Raw genomic sequence first — 23868 nt, 5'->3', positions numbered from 1 at the left:
TCATATTGGCTAGCCACGTCATGCAACCAAAGTTAATGTGACAAAGTCGTGAATGCCAAATATTAGACTCATTGTTGTGGCAAACATTATTAATAACTTTAGTGCAAATATCTGACAAAGACAGGCGAAACAAGCCTCCGCTCTCATAGCCTTTTCCAACAAATTGTCCATACTTAGAAATTACAACTTTATTGGATTCGAAAACCAACTTAAAACCATCTCAACATAAACGGGAACCGCTAACAAGATTTTTATTGATGGACGGCACATGATGAACGTTCTTCAGACGCACGGTCTTCCCCGAAGTAAACTTCAGATCGACCGTACCAACACCTTGAACGATGGCATGTGACCCGTTCCCCATGAACACGGGAGAAGTCCCAATGGCCTGGTAAGAAGAAAACATGGAGGCATCAGCACAAACATGTACATTGGCACCGGTGTCAATTAACCAATCAGGGGTTTGGAATACTGAAAGGATGGTAGGAAAAACACCGTACCCTGATTCCTTCATATCAGTATCACCGATGACAACATTAGCGGACTTGCCGCTATTCTCATGTTCGCGCTCCTCAAAGCGGTTAGGACACTTCGGAGCCCAGTGATTAGGATCACCGCAGACATGGCAAAGTCCCTTCCCCTTCTTATGAGAGTTCTTCTTGAAGTTGGTAGAATGTGATGGCTTGTTCTTTGTATCAAACTTGCCTTTGCCCTAAGTTTTGTTCTTGTTGTTTTTGGACTTGTTGGGCTGGAAGTTCTTCTTCTGTACCATGTGGGCACTAGAACCTCCCTCAGCAACTCGAGCACGTGTATACTTTGCTCTCGCCTTCTCTTCAACATCAAGAGTACCAATGAGATCCGCAACGAAAAACTCCTATCTCTTGTGTTTCAGGGAAGTGGCAAAATTGTTCCACGAAGGTGGAAGCTTGGCAATGATGCCTCCGGCAACAAATTTGTTCGGCAACACACACTTGAAGTACTCAAGTTCTTTTGCGAACGACTGTATCTCATGAGCCTGCTGTACAACAGGGCGCTCATCAGTCATCTTGGAGTCATAGAATTGCTCCATGACGTACAACTTGCTGCCGGCGTCCGAGGCACCAAACTTGGCCTCAAGCGCAGCCCACATGTTCTTGCCGTTGTCAAACGACATATAAGAATCTACAATGGAGTCATCAAGAACACTCAGAAGAGTGCCTTTAAAGAGGGTATTGATCTTCTTGAAAGCTTCCAGCTGTGCTGGATTAAGATCGCCCTTAGGCTTGCCCTTGGTGGTGTCATAGCAGCCCATGATCTGAAACCAGTAGACTACTCTGGTGCGCCACCTCTTATATTGCGCCCCCTTAAAGGCATGCGGCTTTCAGATGCGCAGCAAAACCACTCGGAGTAAATTTCCTATAATCAGGTTTTTGGATTGTTGGAAAAATGAGCAAATTACTACGAGATTTAATCCGAATAAATAGGAAATAGATCATGACAGCAATATCAGAGATTAAACTAATCATGCGAACTACCATAGTAGATGAACAGATCACATCTAGGGCACATATACTAGAAACATGAATTCTACCACGATCTCGAACAAGAAGGATAGAATAACATACGGTGCAGTGGGTGTAGCACCGCCGGCGTTGACGTTGTCGCCCATGTCGTCGAGGATGAGGTTGCCGAGGTCGGGGAAGAAGTCGTCGTTCGCGAAGTCGTCGCTGCCAGCAGTCCTGCTAGTGCGCTCCCCAAAAACCTGATCGCCCCTCTCCCGTACAGGATCACGAGAGGTGGGGTTCCGGAGGTCTGCTGTCCCTTCTCCCGGTGCACGCCGAAAGGAGGGATGGAGAAAACTTGCTTGGCGGCGCAATGATCTGTAACGGTGGTGAGCAACCATACGAAGCGGCGGCGGCTAGGGTAGACGTCTGCCTGACTATATAGTGCGGGCCGGGTAGGTCGTGGGAGTAAACCCCACGTCCGAGTCGTCACGATCCAAAAAAATCGGAAACGGTTCAGTAATTAACGCGTCCATTAATTATTAATTAATGACTCATTAATTTTTCCTGAGCAGCAAAAATATAGACAACGTCCTCGGCTCGGCTCAACCCCGCAACCCGCGGCGCGGCGCGGCGCGACGAGGCGTGGCGAGCGAGGAGGAGTAGCGCGCGTGTAGGTCTCCTCTTCTCATGCTCATACAAGTGGTAGAAGAGCTCACCTTATAAAGAGGTGCAACTCTCTCAACTTCCAGGGTGGGACTAAACTTTAGTCTCACTCACTCCACTGACATGTGTGCATAAATGAGCCAAGAGAATTTCAGAATTTTAGTTGAGCTTTGGGCCAAAGGGCTACTAGCAAAATTCCAACAGACACTACTCTAATTTGTAGTAACCTCTACGAACCGAGCGTTCCAAAGTTATGCTATATCAGTCAATCCTTTTATTTCCTTGTCATGGCTAATCAATCAAGAAGATATAGAATGCATAAATCATTGTCCATTTCTAGAGAGTTCAAATTGAGCTTTGGTGGCGGACAACAGAAAGAACAAACAAAATTATATTTGTCCTACTAAGTTCGTTGTGAACTTTTACTGAAATAAGGTATACATATGAAATAAGAAAGAACCTAATTTAGGTGCAATTATCTCAAAAAGTTCCAAACCAATGTAACATATATATTCGCATTCAGAAATTAATCTTCCATGACACTAATCAATCTTTGGATGGCAATTTTCTTCATAACACCAATCGGTACTCCCACCATTATTTACTCTTCGCTCACTCCTGCTTCATATTCCCTCGTCCAGAATCCAGCACCTCCGTCTGAGCCTCTTGTGTATACATGTGCAAGATCGTCACGTATATACCGTGATGCACATCACCGTTTGCAATGGAAGAAAGCTAAAGAGGTTAATTAAAATAACATCTTGGGAACAAAATCTATGGAGACAAGTCCATAGGTAGTGGTACTCTAGCCAGGAACCAATATTTTTTGTTCTCCAATGTAGTCCTTTCATGCTTGTTATCTGGATGTCATGTGATGAAAAATAGCCGCACCGATCATACATGTTCTATCTGTTTGAGAATGCAACAAAGGTATGTACACACATGCAAGGGCTAGTACTTACATGAGAGCAATTTGAGAGAATCGAGCAACACCTGCCTCAGTTGCTAGTTTCTGATGTCGTTGGGTAGGTTGCAGTGCGAACCAGGCTAGCGGTACTTCCAGCCCTGTGACGTCTTCGTTTCAGTTTTATCAATCCCTCAATTGGCGCCCATACCAAGAGAGAAGGGTGGGATGGTGCGATCGTAGAACATGACAAATTTTACTATGTAGTACATGCAGAGCAATAAGGTGGTCTGTTGTTTTTACTTGCTCCTGTATTTAGTACGTGAATATGAAAGGCTAGGTTAAGTGTTGTCAGCATGAATTAACATAAAAAACTGGCGCTTAAAAGGATGTACCACTCAAGAATACAGAAACAATTTTGAAGTACAAACATAGTGGCCTATTTCCAAAGCATATGTGCCAGCAAACAGACCTGGACTTCAGCACATCGATCAACTGGCCATAGCCAACCAATTGTAGGAGGTCCAGGAGCTTCAGTATAATGAGGCCCATACGTGCTGATGTGAGAAGGATCCTAAAGCAGTTCCATATTTGCTGAAGAAGAAGCAGGTTAAGCTCCACGGTCTGAGGAGCAATATCCCTAGGCGAGTAGTGGCGCGGCAAGGAGGGTGCTGGAGAGCATGGGAGCTGAAAGGAGAGGATGGCATGATGCGGCGGCGGTAGGCTAGTAAATCTCATGGGACGTGAGGATAGAATAGTACGTATAAGGTTAGGTTGCACTATTATTTTCTTCCCTAGAATTTATTCTGTGTAAGGGAGGCGGACACTTGATCTACTGATGTGTTTCAAGCCAAGGCTGTCGTGTACATGCGTGTATCTTGTCCTTTCTTCTTTTTTTCTTTTTTTGTTCAGTTTTTTTTAATTGAGGTATGTTTTGTGTTGTTGATTGATTGGTGATTATGGGAGAATTGAAGCAGCACATGTTTCTACATACTGGCAATGGTGGGAATTTAGAGAAATTTACCTTTAAAGTAAATCCAACGGTTGTGATTTTCTGATTTACATAATTAAAGGCTAGATATTTCTAATTATTATGGAATTCTCTAGCATATTTATCTTTTTTCTAGTTAGCCGGTAACCCAGACAAAGCCTTTGGATTAGGGAAACGTTTCCAGCCGGCAGTCCGGCCGAGTCTTCGGCCGGACGCGCGCGCTTCGTTCGATTGCTCTGTATCCTGCGGCCCCGCGTGCCCCTCGTTTGACTAATTGCCTGAGCCAACCACCAATCGTTTCTTTTTTCTTTCTCCCGTTTCCTTTCTTCTTCCTCTTATTCCTTTTTCTTCTCTCTCCTGCGCAGGAGGATGGCGAGGTGCATGTTGCTTCTGACAGATTTTTGGACTCCCCATGCTGTAGCCGCGTCCTGTGGAGCTACGACTCGAACGATTTTCATTGCCTCCTGTTCCCCTCGTTGCTGACGATGCAGCAGTCTCCATGGATGCGCTCATAGACAACTTTTTTTTAATGGAGTGTTGCAACCAGCCCCGGGAGATGCTACATCCGGCGGCGAGGGATGTTACAACCGACAAGTTTTTTTGTTGGAACCAACCAAAGGTTCTGTCGCTTATTTTTCTTTGGCTGGAACCAGTGTCTTGTTTTGCTAGTACCGGCGGCTTCATTTGCTACTACCGGCGACAACGTTTTTTTGCGACATAATTCATTAATATGATGCAACCTCGACGACGGGTGACAACATTTTTTTGCTGCAAACTATGAAGTTTTTCGCTACCACCGGCTATAGGGTTTGTTACCACCATACACAGCGGCCGGCCGGCGTTTTTCTTTTGAGTTTTGCTACAACCATGTCATTTTTTGCTGCAGTCGGCAACCACAGAAGCTACATCGGGTTAACATTTTTGCTACAATGACGATGGCGGGCTGTAGCGGTAAGCTTCTTTGCTGGAAGCGATACTTTTTTGCTACAACAGGTATCGTTTTTTGTTGGAACCAGCAAGAGCCTCGGGAGGGCACACGGCGAGGTACAGCGCGACCACAACGACAGGTGCTGCGGCCGGCGCTACCGGAGATGCGGCCATGTCCCCCGGAGCCGGAGATGCAAGCCTGCAACCACGAGGGCATGTTGTTGCATGCATGAAGCCGATGAGAAACGCAGGCGGCGAGGGCGGCGACCGGCGGTGACCGACAGCGAGGGCGGCAACCCGCGGCGAGGGTGGCGACTGGCGGTGGTTCTTCAAGGTTTTGCTACATCGGAAGTCCATGGCTAGTGTTGGTGGCGGCGCTGCTTTGTTTTCCCCTCTGCTGTTTGGTTGAATCCATTTAATTGGAAAGAAAACGATTCCAGATCTGACGGTTAAATGCAATCTAATCGAACGGCCGCGCTGTGTCCAGCCGAATTGATTGCGCCGGTGCGCCGGCGCAGATTAGTCGCCTTTGGATTATTACCATGATATATAATAATAAGAGGAAATTTAGGTTCATACTGTAGCCAAACAATGTGCCAAATTAAAATTTAAACAGTGGGGATATTTGATCAGTAAATTAAATTTTAAATATAAATTATTAGGCACTAATATTAAGCATTAGAGGAGTATATCAGACATGGTCATGTAATGAGTTTCCGAAGTGTATACATACGTGATGTTCCTTTTTTTTCTATTTTCCAAGTGCATGAACGTACGTGTGTGTATTCTTTTTTTTTTGTATGATTTGACACATATCTTTCCTTGGACAACACGTTCCTTGATTTTTTCTAACTTAACAGGTTTCTTCTTTTTTTTAACTTAACATGTTCCTTTTTTCTTTGAAGTCAACTTAATACGTTCCTTGTTTTTGTCAGGAAAAGTCCGACTTCTTCTTGACTATTTTCCCTGGGATGCATGCAATCTTTTTAACGTAAGTTTTTTTGATCAGGAAACAAAGTGGCCTCCAGATGTATATTTTTTCAACGGGGTGGAGCCAGGGAGCACGTACGTGAGAAAATCTCATCCTTTTCCCGTTTACATGTATGTGTTTTTCTTAGTTGGTGCATGTACGTGAGTTCTCTTTTTAAAGAGGCCCACCATTTACCAAATATATTTTCTTTAACATATGTTCATTCAGATGTGTCACGTACAGTCGTTGGAGGCCCAGAGCATTATATATGTTATATAAATCTAACGGTCAAGATAATTCTATTTGTTAAGATGTACCAGATCGAGGGCTAGTAATTTCTAATTAACGTGCAATTTTCTCGCATATTTACCTTGCTCCTGGTTCACCTTATATTACTTTTAATATATAAATAGATGCAACATAAATATGTAGAAAAGACCTGTGTTTGTCTTTTATTCCCAAGTTTGAACTAGTATAGTTCGGGTTCTTACATGATAGTGCATGTCACATTATTTTTTCACCGCTACAACGACCAAACCATGGACTGAGAAAACGGTGTTTCATATATCTAGTACTAGAGTTATTTTCTTCTCAGTTAGTACCGAAGATGCCAAATGGCGCGATGGTGCAATATGGAGGGATGTAGACATTGCACATTGCAGGTAGCGTCTGTAGCGCTAGGTTCCTTATTTCCTCGAACTGGGGCAGTTGTTGAGGCTGGACAGAGCCCTGGGCCTGTGGGTTTTGCTGAGATGGCCGGAAGGAGCCCCGGCCTAATGGATATTGTTGCAGAGGCTGTTGGAAGGAGACCTGGCTCGATGGTTGTTGTTGTTGTTTTTGTTGTTGATGCAGAATAATAGCATGAACAACATTGTGGATGGCCTGGCACTGCGACTGCTCAGGGATCTGCCATAGGTGCTGACAACACAATTCTTGCAACAGCTGGTAAGTACTTTGTTGCAAAACTTGTGATCTTCCATGTGCTATGTTGTGTTGCTGCAATACAACATCCATGCATGGAATCAGTTGTTGTTGCAAAATTTGTTGAAGGATTTGTTGTTCTTGTTGTTGTTGTTGTTGTTGTTGTTGTTGTTGTTGTTGTTGTTGCTGCTGCTGCTGCTGCTGTGAAATTGGTTGTTGTGGTTGCGAATACTGTGGTTGCGGTTGTGGATATGGTTGTTGTGGTCGAAATGGTTGTGGCTGCGAATATGGTAGTTGCGGCTGCGGAAATGGTTGCAGTTGCAGATATGGTTGTTGTGATGGAAATGGTTGCGGCTGTGGATATGGTTGTTGTGGTGGAAATGGTTGTTCCTGCCCTAGAAATTGTTGTTGTTGTACCGATGGAACTTGCTCTTGTGGCTGTTGCTGAGATGGATTTTGTGGCTGCAATTGTGGCACTGGAACTCTAACTGCAGTTGTGGCGGTGGTCGCCACGATAGCAAGGAGGGCAAGGATGAGAAAGGTCTTCATGGTGGATTTGTATTGACCACAGCTTGCTTGGCTTAAATGATGCGCTCTACTAATGAGAATGATGGATGAGGAAGGATGATCGTCATGCTATGGGGCTATTTATAGCTGCCATGGAATGATCTCTTTCACAATTGGCATTTGTTTGTGTGGAAAGTGCTTGGATGCTTCTAAAAATCATCATTTGGAATGTTCTGTTTGGTGGCACTACTTACAAGTGTATTCTTGGACTAGTCATTAAAGTTCCTTGTTGTTGCACTATCATTCCACCACCAAAAAGGTGTGATAACATGCATGACTCATCTTATTCACTTTATAGCTCAAACACTAATCTAGATTGCCTATTTTTCTGAAACTAAGTTTGTAATTTTCTGCAAATTGTTACGCATAAACTAGATAAGCATGGCTGTCACGGTACTTAGTTTGTAATCTTGTGTGGTCTGTTAAGATAGATAAGACTAGTAATGTAACTTGCTTTAGTAGGCCATGACTCGTCAAATTCCTTTTACATGTCAAGTGTTGTAGTGTTCTAGAAGTTATTAGCAAGCATAAATTTTGTAATGTTCTACAAGTTGTTACGTGTAAACTAGATAAGCTTGACTTGCACACAAACAAGATTGTAATCACTAGTCATCTACCCGTGCAACTGCACGGCCTAGCTATTATAGGGGTACATATTTATTAATAAATATTTATATGAAAAATTCAAGCGCTTAAATTACAGATATCATACATCTGAACATATGCTAAGCTATTCAAACAATTGTAGTACAATATAAGCACATATATTATAAACTTCATTATATGGAAGAGTGCCTCTACTTCCCATTTATATAAAAAAATATGAACATCTACAATACCAAAACTATATAGTATGGAAATACATTTCATGACGCATCTGGTAATATTGATTTCATATTGTGAATGTTGATATTTTTTATTATAAAGTTAGTTAAAATTTACAAATCCTGACTTTGACCAAACTTTATATGCAGACTAAAAATAAATGGAGGGAGTATCTTGGGGTCTCTGCCACGTCACGTTTCTCATACATTCAGTACGCGTGTCGCCCCGAACGAGTGGAGACTGCATCGTCACCTTATCCTTTCCCTGCAGGCTCAAGTCTGCTTCTTCCCAATCTTTCATTTCTAATCAAAGGAGAGTGAGGCGAGCTAGCCGGGCTGCTCTTCGTCGGGGACGTCGTCATCTACTTGCGTGCGCCAATGGCCATCTCTCGCCGGGATTCACCCTGTGCCCATGTACAACCGCCTTCCAGAAGCCATCCGAGCGGCGGCCCCGCAACGCTCGCGCGGAGGTCCCAACTTAGGAGGTGGACGAGGCTGTGCAGCTTGCGGCTAAGCTGCTCTTCGCCGGGGTCATCGTCGTCTCCATGCGCCACACGGGAAGGAAGTTGGTCACCGAGTTCCCGGGGATTCACCGCGCACCCAGGTACTCCACCGCCTCCCAAGTAGCTGTCTGAGAGGCGGCCCGCGACGCGCGAAAGTGTGTCCCGATTTTTGGACCCCCCAGCACTGATGTGGTCTCCCTTACCCATGTTGCAGCGACTGTGTTGTCGCATCGGGGACTGATACCGACATGCAGACCGGCGATGAGACTGAGACCGGCGCCGAGACTAGCGGAGTTGGTCTAGAACCGAAAGCAAAGAGGCCACGGCGCCCAAACCAGCTCATGAGTACTAGACTGGTGGTCACGGAGATGGACGACGGTATTTTTGAGACAATAGCGCCCGAGGAAGCGCGATCGTACTACGGCAATCAAATAGGTTGCATTGTACGGACAACTGCCACGATCAACGATGGGAAACTATAGAAAATAGATAATATGAGGCCCTCCCTCCTAAAGAAGCTGCACCAGATAATCTTGTTCCCGGACCGTAATGAAAAGGATAATAAAGATCCAGATAAGGACCTCGCAATGAAGAAGATAAACAAACACGCCATGACCAAGTTTAGCGACGCGTTGGCCGCCTGGAAAACAAGGTTGAAACATCAGATCGTCGACAAAAAGGAACCCTTGCTACCTCTTGAGCACTGCGTTGGTTTTCCTCGAAGAGTGAAGGATGATGCAGCAAAGTAGCGTAAGTATTTCCCTCAGGTTTTGAGAACCAAGGTATCAATCCAGTAGGAGGCTATGCGCCAGTCCCTCATACCTGCACAAAACAAATAAATCCTCGCAACCGACGCGAATAGGGGTTGTCAATCCCTACACAGCCACTTACGAGAGTGAGATTTGATAGATATGATAAAGATAATTTTTTTCGTATTTTTGTGATAAAGATGCAAAGTAAAATAAAGGCAAAGTAAAAAAGCATAGGAAATAACTAAGTAGTAGGAGATTAATATGATAAAGATAGACCCGGGGGCCATAAGTTTCACTAGTGGCTTCTCTCGAGAGCATAAGTATTCTATGGTGGGTGAACAAATTACTATTGAGCAATTGACAAAATTGAGCATAGTTATGAGATTATCTAGGTAAGATCATGTATATAGGCATCACGTCCGAGACAAGTAGACCGACTCCTGCCTGCATCTACTACTATTACTCCACTCATCGACCGCTATCCAGCATGCATCTAGAGTATTAAGTTAAATACAGATTAACGCCTTAAGTAAGATGTCATGATGTAGAGGGATAGACTTATAAAATATGATGAAAACCCCATCTTGTTGTCCTCGATGGCAACAATACAATACGTGCCTTGCTGCCCCTACTGTCACTAGGAAAGGACACCGCAAGATTGAACCCAAAGCTAAGCACTTCTCCCATTGCAAGAAAGATCAATCTAGTAGGCCAAACCAAACAGATAATTCGAAGAGACTTGCAAAGATAACCAATCATACATAAAAGAATTCAGAGAAGATTCAAATATTATTCATAGATAGACTTGATCATAAACCCACAATTCATCGGTCTCAACAAACACACCGCAAAAAGAAGATTACATCGAATAGTTCTCCACAAGAGAGGGGGAGAACATTGTATTGAGATCCAAAAAGAGAGAAGAAGCCATCTAGGTAATAACTATGGACCCGTAGGACTGAGGTCAACTACTCACACTTCATCGGAGAGGCTATGGTGTTGATGTAGAAGCCCTCCATGATCGATGCCCCCTCCGGCGGAGCTCCGGAACAGGCGCCAAGATGGGATCTCGTGGATACAGAAAGTTGCGGCGGTGGAATTAGGGTTTTGGCTCCGTATATGATCGTTTGGGGGTACGTAGGTATATATAGGAGGAAGGAGTACGTCGGTGGAGCAACAGGGGGCCCACGAGGATGGAGGGCGCGCCGGGGGGTAGGCACGCCCCCTACCTCGTGGCCTCCTCTTTTGTGTCTTGACGGAGGGTCCAAGTCTCCTGGGTCTTGTTCGCTGAGAAAATCACGTTCCCGAAGGTTTCATTCCATTTGGACTCCGTTTGATATTCCTTTTCTTCGAAACCCTAAAACAGGCAAAAAACAGCAATTCTGGGCTGGGCCTCCGGTTAATAGGTTAGTCCCAAAAGTAATATAAAAGTGGATAATAAAGCCCAATATTGTCCAAAACAGTAGATAATATAGCATGGAGCAATCAAAAATTATAGATACGTTGGAGACGTATCAAGCATCCCCAAGCTTAATTCCTGCTCGTCCTTGAGTAGGTAAATGATAAAAACAGAATTTTTGATGCAGAGTGCTACTTGGCATGATTTTAATGTAATTCTTCTTAATTGTGGTATGAATATTCAGATCCGAAAGATTCAAGACAAAAGTTCATATTGACATAAAAATAATAATACTTCAAGCATACTAACTGAGCAATTATGTCTTCTCAAAATAACATGGCCAAAGAAAGTTCATCCCTACAAAATCATATAGTTTAGTCATGCTTCATTTTCGTCACACAAGAATGCTCTCATCATGCACAACCCCGATGACAAGCCAAGCAATTGTTTCATACTTTAGTGATCTCAAACCTATAAACTTTCACGCAATATATGATTGCAAGCCATGGACATAACACTATGGGTGGAATAGAATATAGTGAGTGGGGTTATGTGGAGAAGACAAAAAGGAGAAAGTCTGACATCAACGAGGCTAATCAATGGGCTATGGAGATGCCCATCGATTGATGTTAATGCAAGGAGTAGGGATTGCCATGCAACAGATGCACCAGAGCTATAAATGTATGAAAGCTCAACAAAAGAAACTAAGTGGGTGTGCATCCAACTTGCTTGCTCACGAAGACCTAGGGCACTTGAGGAGGCCCATTGTTGGAATATACAAGCCAAGTTCTATAATGAAAAATTCCCACTAGTATATGAAAGTGACAAATCAAGATACTCTCTATCATGAAGATTAGGGTGCTACTTTGAATCACAAGTGTGGAAAAAAGGATAGTAGCATTGCCCCCCTTTTTTATATTTTTTTATTTGGCCTTTTTTTGGCCCTTCCTTTTTTCTCTTTTTGGGACCATGCTCTATTAATGATGATAATCACACTTCTATTTATTTACAACTCAATAATTACTACTCGATACTAGAACAAAGTATGACTCTATATGAATGCCTCCGGCGGTGTACCGGGATATGCAATGGACCAATAGTGACATGTATGAAAGAATTATGAACGGTGGCCTTGCCACAAATACTATGTCAACTACATGATTATGCTAAGCAATATGACAATGATGAATGTGTCATGATGAACAGAATGGTGGAAAGTTGCATGTCAATATATGTCAGAATGGCTATGGAAATGCCATAATAGGTAGGTATGGTGGCTGTTTTGAGGAAGATATAAGGAGGTTTATGTGTGAAAGAGCGTATCATATCACGGGGTTTGGATGCACCGGCGAAGTTTGCTCCAACACTCAATGTGAGAAAGGGCAATGCATGGTACCGAAGAGGCTAGCAAGGATGGAAGGGTGAGAGTGCGTATAATTCATGGACTCAACATTAGTCATAAAGAACTCACATACTTATTGCAAAAATCTACAAGTCATCAAAAACCTCGGTACTACGCGCATGCTCCTAGGGGGATAGATTGGTAGGAAAAGACCATCGCTCGTCCCCGACCGCCACTCATAAGGGAGACAATCAAATAACACCTCATGTTTCAAATTTGTTACACAGCGTTTACCATACGTGCATGCTACGGGACATGCAAATTTCAACACAAGTATTTCTCAATTTCACAACTACTCAACTAGCACGACTGTGATATTATTACCTCCATATCTCAAAACAATCATCAAGCATCAAACTTCTCTTAGTATTCAAAACACTCTTAAGAAAATTTTACTAACTTTGAATACCTAGCATATTAGGATTTTAAGCAAATTACCACGCTATTAAGCATCTCAAAATAATCTAAGTGAAGCATGAGAGATCAATAGTTTTTATAAAACAAATCCACCACCGTGCTCTAAAAGATATAAGTGAAGTACTAGAGCAAAACTATATAACTCAAAAGATATAAGCGAAGCACATAGAGTATTCTAAAAAATTCCAAATCATGTATGGATCTCTCAAAAGGTGTGTACAGAAAGGATGATTGTGGTAAGCTAACGAATAAAGAGTCAAATAATACAAGACACTCCAAGCAAAATGCATATCATGTGGCGAATAAAAATATAGCTCCAAGTAAAGTTACCGATAGAAGTAGACGAAAGAGGGGATGACTTCCGGGGCATCCCCAAGCTTTGGCTTTTAGGTGTACTTAGATTATCTTGGGGATTCCATGGGCATCCCCAAGCTTAGGCACTTGTCACTCCTTGTTCCATAATCCATCAAATTTTTACCCAAAACTTGAAAACTTCACAACACAAAACTTAAAGTAGAAAATCTCGTGAGCTCCGTTAGCGAAAGAAAATAAAAGACCACTTCAAGGTACTGTAATGAACTCATTATTTATTTATATTTGTGTTATACCTACTGTATTCCAACTTCTCTATAGTTTATAAACTATTTTACTAGCCATAGGTTCATCAAAATAAGCAAACAACACACGAAAAAACAGAATCTTTCAAAAACAGAACAATCTGTAGTAATCTGTAGCTAGCTCAAGAGCTGGAACCCCAAAAATTATAAAATAAATTGAGGGACATGAGGAATTTATCTATTAATCATCTGCAGAAATAATTAACTAAATAGAACTTTCCAAATAAAAATGGCAGCAGTTCTCCTGTGCGCTGAAGTGTCTGTTTTTTACAGCAAGTGTAACAAGACTTTCCCCTAGTCTTCCTAACGGTTCTACTTGGCACAAACACTAATTAAACACAAAGAACACAACCAAAACAGAGGCTAGATAAATTATTTATTACTAAACAGGAGCAAAAATCAAGGAATAAAAAAAAATTGGGTTGCCTCCTAACAGGCGCTATCGTTTAACGCCCCTAGCTAGGCATAACAAGCAAGGATAGATCTAGGTATTGCCATCTTTGGTAGGCAATCCATAAGTGGCTATCATAATAGATTCATAAGGTAATTTAATTTACTTTCTAGTAAAGTGTTCCATGCCTTTCCTTAATGGAAATTGGAATCTAATATTTCCTTCCTTCATATCAATAATTGCGCCAATTGTTCTAAGGAAAGGTCTACCAAGAATAATAGGACATGAAAGATTGCAATCTATGTCAAGAACAATAAAATCTACAGGCACATAATTCCTATTTGCATCAATAAGAACATCATTAATTCTTCCCATAGGTTTCTTAATAGTGGAATCCGCAAGGCGCAAGTTTAAAGAGCAATCATCAAAATCACGGAAACCTAACAAATCACACAAAGTCTTTGGAATCGTGGAAACACTAGCACCCAAATCACATAAAGCATAGAATTCATGATATTTAATTTAAATTTTAATAGTTGGTTCCCACTCATCATAAAGCTTTCTAGGGAAAGCAACTTCCAATTCAAGTTTTTCTTCATAACATTGCATCAAGGCATCAACGATATGTTTAGTAAACGCTTTATTTTGACTATAAGCATGAGGAGAATTTAGCACGGATTGTAACAAGGATATACAATCAAACAAAGAGCAATTTTAATAGTTAAATTCCTTGAAATCCATAATAGTGGGTTTAGCAACATCTAGGGTTTTAATTTCTTCAATCCCACCTTTATCGATTTTAGCATCAAGATCAACAAATTCTGAATTCTTGGAACGCCTTATAGGGAAAGGTGGATCATATTCAGTCCCATCATTATCAAGATTCATATTGCAAAACAAAGATTTAATAGGGAACACATCAATAACTTTTAGATCTTCATCATTATTTTCATAGGAACTAGAAGAACACGCTCTTATAAAGGCATCTTTCTTAGCACGCATCCTAGCGGTTCTTTCTTTGCACTCATCAATGGAAATTCTCATGGCTTTGAGAGACTCATTGACATCATGCTTAGGTGGAATAGATCTAAGTTTCAAAGAATCAACATCAAGAGTAATTCTATCAACGTTCCTAGCCAAATCATCAATCTTAAGCATTTTTTCTTCAATCAAGGCATTGACATTCTTTTGCAAAGTAACAAATCCTTTAATATTAGATTCAAAATCAGAGGGCATCTTATTATAATTTCCATAAGAATTGTTGTAGGAATTACCATCATTATTAGAGAGATTACTAGGATAAGGCCTAGGGTTGAAATTTCCTCTATATGCGTTGTTACCAAAATTGTTCCTACCAACAAAATCCACATCCATAGTTCATTATTATTCTCAATCAAAGTAGACAAGGGCATATCATTAGGATCAGAAGAAACACTCTTATTAGCAAATAATTTCAGAAGTTCATCCATCTTTCCACTCAAAACATTAATTTCTTCTATCGCATGCACCTCTTTATTATTAGATCTTTCAGTATGCCGTTGAGCATAATTAACCATAATATTATCTAGGAGTTTAGTAGCTTCTCCTAAAGTGATTTCCATAAAAGTGCCTCCCGCGGCCGAATCTAAAAGATTTCTAGAAGCAAAATTCAATCCGGCATAAAATTTTTGTATAATCATCCACAAATTTAAATCATGGGCAGGGCAATTATGTACCATTAGTTTCATTCTCTCCCAAGCTTGTGCAACATGTTCATGATCAAGTTGCTTAAAATTCATTATATCGTTTCTAAGAGAGATGATCTTAGCAGGAGGAAAATACTTAGAGATAAAAGCATCTTTGCACTTATTCCATGAATCAATACTATTTTTAGGCAAAGACGAAAACCAAGCTTTAGCCATCGTGAAGTCACATAATTTAGTATTATCTTGAGCCATCATGACAAGCAAGAAACTAACACACAAGCAAACAGAAAGTAAGCGGGAAAAAAGAGGCAAATAGAGAAAGAGAGGGAGGATAGAGAGAGAGGGCGAATAAAACGGCAAGGGTGAAGTGGGGGAGGTGAAAACGAGAGGCAAATGGCAAATAATGTAATGCGGAAGATTAGGGTATGTGATGGGTACTTGGTATGTTGACTTTTGCATAGACCTCCCCGGCAACAGCACTAGAAATCCTTCTTGCTACCTCTTGAGCACTGCATTGGTTTTCCCCGAAGAGGAAGGGATGATGCAGCAAAGTAGCGTAAGTATTTCCCTCAGTTTTTGAGAACCAAGGTATCAATCCAGTAGGAGGCTACGCGCGAGTCCCTCGTACTTGCACAAAACAAATAAATCCTCGCAACCAACACGAATAGGGGTTGTCAATCCCTACACGGCCACTTACGAGAGTGAGATCTGATAGATATGATAAAGATAATATGTTTGGTATTTTTGTGATAAAGATGAAAAGTAAAATAAAGGCAAAGGAAAAAGCAAAGGAAATAACTAAGTAGTAGGAGATTAATATGATAAAGATAGACCCGGGGGCCATAGGTTTCACTAGTAGCTTCTCTCGAGAGCATAATTATTCTATGGTGGGTGAACAAATTACTGTTGAGCAATTGACAGAATTAGCATATTTATGAGAATATCTAGGTATGATCATGTATATAGGCATCACGTCCGAGACAAGTAGACCGACTCCTTCCTGCATCTACTACTATTACTCCACTCATCGACCGCTATCCAGCATGCATCTAGAGTATTAAGTTAAAAATAGAGTAACTCCTTAAGCTAGATGACATGATGTAGAGGGATAGACTAATGCAATATGATGAAAACCCCATCTTGTTGTCCTCGATGGCAACAATACAATACATGCCTTGCTGCCCCTACTGTCACTGGGAAAGGACACCGCAAGATTGAACCCAAAGCTAAGCACTTCTCCCATTGTAAGAAAGATCAATCTAGTAGGCCAGACCAAACTGATAATTCAAAGAGACTTGCAAAGATAAACAATCATACATAAAAGAATTCAGAGAAGATTCAAATATTATTCATAGATAGAAATGATCATAAACCCACAATTCATCAGGTCAATAAACACACCGCAAAAAGAAGATTACATCGAATAGTTCTCCACAAGAGAGGGGGAGAACATTGTATTGAGATCCAAAAAGAGAGAAGAAGCCATCTAGGTAATAACTAAGGACCCGTAGGTCTGAGGTCAACTACTCACACTTCATCGGAGAGGCTATGCTGTTGATGTAGAAGCCCTCCGTGATTGATGCCCCCTCCGGCGGAGCTCCGGAACAGGCGCCAAGATGGGATCTCATGGATAGAGAAAGTTGCGGTGGTGGAATTAGGGTTTTGGCTCCGTATCTGATCGTTTGGGGGTACGTAGGTATATATAGGAGGAAGGAGTACGTCGGTGGAGCAATAGGGGCCCCACGCGGGTGGAGGGCGCGCTTGGGGGGGGGGGGTAGGCGCGCCCCCCTACCTCGTGGCCTCCTCTTTTGTGTCTTGACGTAGGGTCCAAGTCTCCTGGGTCTTTTTCGTTGAGAAAATCACGTTCCCGAAGGTTTCATTCCGTTTAGACTCCGTTTGATATTCCTTTTCTTCGAAACCCTAAAACAGGCAAAAAAACAGCAATTCTGGGCTGGGCCTCCGGTTAATAGGTTAGTCCCAAAAATAATATAAAAGTAGATAATAAAGCCCAATAATGTCCAAAGCAGTAGATAATATAGCATGGAGCAATAAAAAATAATAGATACGTTCTAGACGTATCAACCTTACTCCGAGATTGTAAAGGATAATCCGACAATCACGGGAGAGCACTTTGAAATATTCAAGGCGGCTTGCGAGGCCGAAGCTGCCAAAACAAAGTCGAAGTACATGAAGGGGCTTCAACAAAGGAACATGGGGCGCCACCACCTCGGAAGCCGTGGTTACGGCAGGAAGCGGTCCATATGGGCCAAGCAGGACACGGAACGCGAAAGTCTGGCATCCTAGACCCCTTGGCGGACTTCACCGTCCAGTAGGAGCATGACGTCCTCAGGGCACGGCACCATTGGGACTCAGTCAAGAAGGTTTTCAAGACGGACCCGATCACGACGGAGTTCATGCGACTGCTGGTAATTTTAGTTTCTGATCAATTCGACTGCACGTTTAGTCATCTTTGATAATGATCCTTGTTCCTTTTGTACAGAGAGAAGCACGAGATTGCGGCTGAAAGCGACTGCCGTCTGAGGCGTTGGCGAGGCCCAAGTGGGACACTCCATTCAACCGGGCATTGAACATATTGAAAGGACTGCCGGTGGAGACTAGGTCGTCGTATGGACGCGTTCACGGTGCCGGAGATGGGGCCACGTGGAAGAAGTACTACCGTGAGACCACGGAGGAGAGAAAGGAAAGATGGAGGTTAACTGAAGAAAACATCGAAAAGAAGGTTGAGATTGCGGTTGAGAAGAAATCATCTAAGATAGTCGTGACAGCGGTAGCTGCCTCAAAACAGGTGGTTGCAGATATTGTTGGGGATCGTAGCAGAAATTTAAAATTTTCTACGCATCACCAAGATCAATCTATGGAGTAATCTAGCAACGAAGGGAAGGGGAGTGCATCTACATACCCTTGTAGATCGCTAAGCGGAAGCGTTGCAAGAACGCGGATGAAGGAGCCGTACTCGTAGCGATTCAGATCACGGTTAATTCCGATCTAAGCGCCGAACCACGGCGCCTCCGCGTTCAACACACGTGCAGCCCGGCGACTTCTCCCACACCTTGATCTAGCTAGGGGAGAAGGAGAGGTTGGGAAGACTCCGTCCAACAGCAGAATGACGGCATGGTGGTGGTGGAGGAGCGCGGAACTCTAGCAGGGCTTCGCCAAGCACTATGAGAGGCAAGGAGGGAGAGAGGTAGGGCTGCGCCAAGAGAGAGAGATCAAATCGTATGTTGGGCAGCCCCCATACCTCGAGTATATATAGGGGGAGGGGAGGGGGCTGCGCCCCCTCTAGGGTTCCCACCCCAAGGGGTGCGGCAGCCCTAGATCCCATCTAGGGTGGCGGCTACAAGGGGGGGAGGGGGAGGCGCACCTAGGGTGGGCCTTGGGGCCCATCTGCCCTAGGGTTTGCCCCCTTCCCCTCTTGGAGGCGCCTTGGGCCTTGGTGGGAGGCGCCCCAGCCCACCTAGGGGCTGGTCCCTTCCCACTATTGGCCCACGTAGGCCTCCGGGGCTGGTGGCCCCACCTGATGGACCCCTGGGACCCTCCCGGTGGTCCCGGTACGTTACCGATAGCACCCGAAACCTTTATGGTAACCAAAACAGGACTTCCCATATATAAATCTTTACCTCCGGACCATTCTGGAACTCCTCGTGATGTCCGGGATCTCATCCGGGACTCTAAACAACATTCTGTAACCGCGTACATACTTTCCCTATAACCCTAGCGTCATCGAACCTGAAGTGTGTAGACCCTACGGGCACAGGAGTCATGCAGACATGGCCGAGACAACTCTCCGGTCAATAACCAACAGCGGGATCTGGATACCCATGTTGGCTCCCACATGCTCCACGATGATCTCATCGGATGAACCACGATGTCAAGGATTCAATCAATCCCGTATACAATTCCCTTTGTCTATCGGTATGATACTTGCCCGAGATTCGAAAGTCGGTATCCCGATACCTTGTTCAATCTCGTTACCGGCAAGTCTCTTTACTCATTCCGTAATACATCATCCCGTGATCAACTCCTTGATCACATTGTGCACATTATGATGATGTCCTACTGAGTGGGCCCAGAGATACCTCTCCGTTTACACGGAGTGACAAATCCCAGTCTCGGTTCATGCCAACCCAACAGACACTTTCAGAGATACCCGTAGTGCACCTTTATAGCCACCCCGTTACGTTGTGACGTTTGGCACACCCAAAGCACTCCTACGGTATCTGGGAGTTGCACAATCTCATGGTCTAAGGAAATGATACTTGACATCAGAAAAGCTTTAGCATACGAACTACACGATCTTGTGCTAGGCTTAGGATTAGGTCTTGTCCATCACATCATTCTCCTAATGATGTCATCCCGTTATCAACGACATCCAATGTCCATGGTCAGGAAACCGTAACCATCTATTGATCAACGAGCTAGTCAACTAGAGGCTTACTAGGGACATGGTGTTGTCTATGTATCCACACATGTATCTGAGTTTCCTATCAATACAATTCTAGCATGGATAATAAACGATTATCATGAACAAGGAAATATAATAATAACCAATTTATTATTGGCTCTAGGGCATATTTCCAACAGTCTCCCACTTGCACTAGAGTCAATAATCTAGTTCACATCGCCATGTGATTAACACTCACATGTCACATCGCCATGTGACCAACATCCAAAGAGTTTACTAGATTCAATAATCTAGTTCACATCACTATGTGATTAACACTCAATGAGTTCTGGGTTTGATCATGTTATGCTTGTGAGAGAGGTTGTAGTCAACGGGTCTGTAATATTCAGATCCCTATGTATTTCGCAAAACTTTATGTCATATCGTAGATGCTGCTACCACGTTCCACTTGGAGCTATTCCAAATTGTTGCTCCATTATACGTATCTGGTATCTCTACTCAGAGCTATCCGGATAGGTGTTTAACCTTGCATCGACGTAACTCTTTATGTCGAACTCTTTATCACCTCCATAACTGAGAAACATTTCCTTATTCCTCTAAGGACAATTTTGACCGCTATCTGGTGATCCACTCCTAGATCACCTTTGTACCCTCTTGCCAGACATGTGGCAAGGCACTCATCTGGTGCGGTACTCAGCATGGCATACCGTATAGAGCCTATGACAAAAGCATAGGGGATGACCTTCGTCCTTCCTCTTTCTTCTTCCGTGGTCAAGCTTTCAAGTCTTACTCAACTTCACACCTTACAACACAGGTAAGAACCCCTTCTTTGCCTGATCTATTTTGAACTCCTTCAAAAACATGTCAAGGTGTGCGTTCTTTGAAAGTATCATCAGGCGTCTTGATTTATTTCTATAGATCTTGATGCCCAATATGTAAGCAGCATTATCCAGGTCTTCCTTTGAAAATCACTCTTCAAACAACCGTTTATGCTTTCCAGAAATTCTACATTATTTTGAATGAGCAATATGTCATCCACATATACTTATCAGAAATGTTGTAGTGCTCCCACTCACTTTCTTGTAAATACAAGTTTCTAGCAAACATTGTATAAACCTAAAAGCTTTGATCACTCCATCAAAGCATATATTCCGACTTCGAGATGCTTGCTCTAGTACATAGAAGGATTGCTGGAGCCAGTATACCTTTTAGCATCCTTAGGATTGACAAAACCTTTTATTGTATCACATACAACTTTTTCTTACGAAAAATGGTAAGAAAACTTGTTTTGACATCCATCTGTCAGATTTCATAATAGAAAAATACAGCTAATGCTAACATGATTCCGACGGACTTAAGCATCGCTACGGGTGAGAAATTCTCATCGTAGTCAACTCCTTGAACTTGTGAAAGACTCTTCCCACAAGTCGAGCTTCATAGATGGTAACATTACCGCCCACGTCCGTCTTGTTCTTAAAGAACCATTTGTCGGAATACGGGCCTACCATCGCTTCTCCATAGCTCGTGGGTTCGTTGTTGTCTAACAACATGATATCTAAGACAGGATTACCGTACCACTCAGGAGTAGTACATATCCTGGTCGACCTACGAGGTTCGATTTCAACTTGATCCGAAGCTTCATGATCACTATCATTAACTTCCTCTTCAACAGACGTAGCTGACACAGAAAACATCTTTCTGTGTTGCATCGCTCTCCGGTTGAAACAAAGGTTCGACAACCTCATCAAGTTCTATCTTCTTCCCACTCAATTCTTTCGAGAGAAACTCCTTCTTGAGAAAGGAACCGTTCTTAGCGACAAACAACATGCCCTCAGATCTGAGATAGAAGGTATACCAAACTGTCACCTTTGGGTATCCTATGAAGATGTGTTTGTCCGCTTTTGGGTTCGAGCTTCTCCGGCTGAAGCCTTAAGCATCGCAGCCCTAAACATTAAGAAACGACAATTTTGGTTTCTTGCCAAACCATATTCATACGACATCGTCTCAACGGACTTAGATGGTGTCCTATCTAAAGTGAATGCAGCTGTCTCTAACGCATATCCTCATAATGAAAACGGTAGATCGGTAAGAGACATCATAGATCGCACCATATCTCATAAGGTTCGATTACGACGTCCGGACACACCATTACCCTGTGCTGTTCCAGGTGGCTTCAACTGTGAATCAATTCCACAATGTCTTAAGTGATTGCCAAACTCATAACTCAGAAATTCTCATCGATCAGATCATAGGAATTTGATCTTCTTGTTATGATGGTTCTTAACTTCACTCTAAAATCGCTTGAACTTTTCAAACGTTTCAGACTTTTGCTTCATGAAGTAAATATACCTATATCTACTCAAATCGTTAGTGAAGATGAGAAAATAGCGATATCCACCGCATGCTTCAATTCTGATTGGAACACACGCATCAAGATGTATGATTTCCAACAAGTCACTTGCCCGTTTTATTTTACCTGAAAACGGGGTCTTAGTCATCCTGCCCATGAGGCATGGCTCGCATGTGTCAAGCGGTTCAAAATCAAGTGACTCCAAACATCCATCGACATGGAGCTTCTTCATGCATCTAACGCCAATATGATCTAAGCGGCAGTTTCACAAGAAAGTGGTACTATCATTATTAACTCTACATCTTTTGGCGTGAACATGTGTATTACCACGACCGAGATTCAATGAACCATTCACATAGGGTGCATGACCATGAAAGGTATTATTCATGTAAACAGAATAACCATTATTCTATATCTTAAATGAATAACCGTATTGCAATGAACATGATCTAATCATATTCATCCTCAACGTAGACACCTGATAACATTTATCTAGGTTCAATACTAATCCCGAAGGCAGATGGAGCATGCGATGATGATCTTATCAACTTTGGAAACACTTCCAACACACATCGTCACCTCGCCCTTAGCCAGTCTCCGTTTAGTCCGTAGCTTTTGCTTCAAGTCACCAATAATAGCAACTGAACTGGTATCCAATACCCAGGTGGTACCAGGAGTACTAGTGAGGTACACATTAATAACACGTATATACTTTGTTGAAGTTGCCATCGTTCTTATCTACCATGTATTTGGGGTAGTTCCACTACCAGTGACTGTTCCCCTTACAATAGAAGCACTTAGTCTCGGGTTTGGGTTCAACCTTGGGTTCCTTCACTTGATTGGTAACTGGTTTGCCATTCATGAAGTTTCCCTTCTAGCCCTTGCCCTTCTTGAAAGTAGTGGTCTTGTTAAACCATCAACACTTGATGCTCCTTCTTGATTTCTACCTTTTGCGGTCTTAAGCACCGCGAACAGCTCCGGGATCAACTCCATCCCTTGCATGTCATAGTTCATCACGAAGATCTAGTATCTTAGTGATAGTGGCTAGAGAACTCTATCAATCACTATCTTATCGGGAAGTTTAACTCCCACTTGATTTAAGTGATTGTAGCACCCAGACATTCTGAGCACATGCTCACTAGCTGAGCTATTCTCCTCCATCTTGTTGGCAAAAGAACTTGTCAGAGGTCTCATACCTCTCAACATGGGCATGAGCCTGAAATCCCAATTTCAGCTCTTTGAACATCTCATATGTCTTATGGCGTTCCAAACGTCATTGGAATCCCGATTCTAAGCCGTAAAGTATGGTGCACTAAACTATCAAGTAGTCATCAGGATGTGTCTGTCAGGTGTTCACAACATCCACAGATGACGCCGGAGGGGTTGGCACACTGAGCAGTGCATCAAAGACATAATCCTTCTGTGTAGAAGTGAGGACACTCCTCAAGCAACGGACCTAGTCACCGTCAATGCTTACAATATCTTTCAACTTAGTCTTTTCTCTAGGAACGTATTAAAACAGGGAGCTAAAGCGTGAGCTATTTATCCACAACATATTTTCAAAGACAATTTAGACTATGTTCATGATAATTAAGTTCATCTAATAAAATTATTTAATGAACTCCCACTCAGATAGACATCCCTCTAGTCATCTAAGTGAAACATGATCCGAGTCAAC

At 42.7% G+C, this 23868-nt stretch overlaps 1 protein-coding gene across 1 annotated transcript; it reads right to left on the bottom strand.

Moving 5' to 3' along the window:
- Window positions 1-6366: 6366 nt before the first annotated feature.
- Window positions 6367-7485, bottom strand: LOC125515813 (alpha/beta-gliadin A-I). Its single transcript, XM_048681318.2, has one exon. It carries the CDS (start codon window positions 7407-7409, stop codon window positions 6531-6533), a length of 879 nt encoding a protein of 292 aa, XP_048537275.2. The 5' UTR covers window positions 7410-7485; the 3' UTR covers window positions 6367-6530.
- Between the last annotated feature and the right edge of the window lie 16383 nt (window positions 7486-23868).

This window comes from Triticum urartu, chromosome 6A (assembly GCF_056163025.1).
Source record: "Triticum urartu cultivar PI428250 chromosome 6A, HENAU_Tu73, whole genome shotgun sequence".
Taxonomy (NCBI): Eukaryota; Viridiplantae; Streptophyta; class Magnoliopsida; order Poales; family Poaceae; genus Triticum; species Triticum urartu.
Note: the sequence above shows the minus strand (reverse complement) of the source record. Positions and strands in the feature narration are given on the sequence as shown.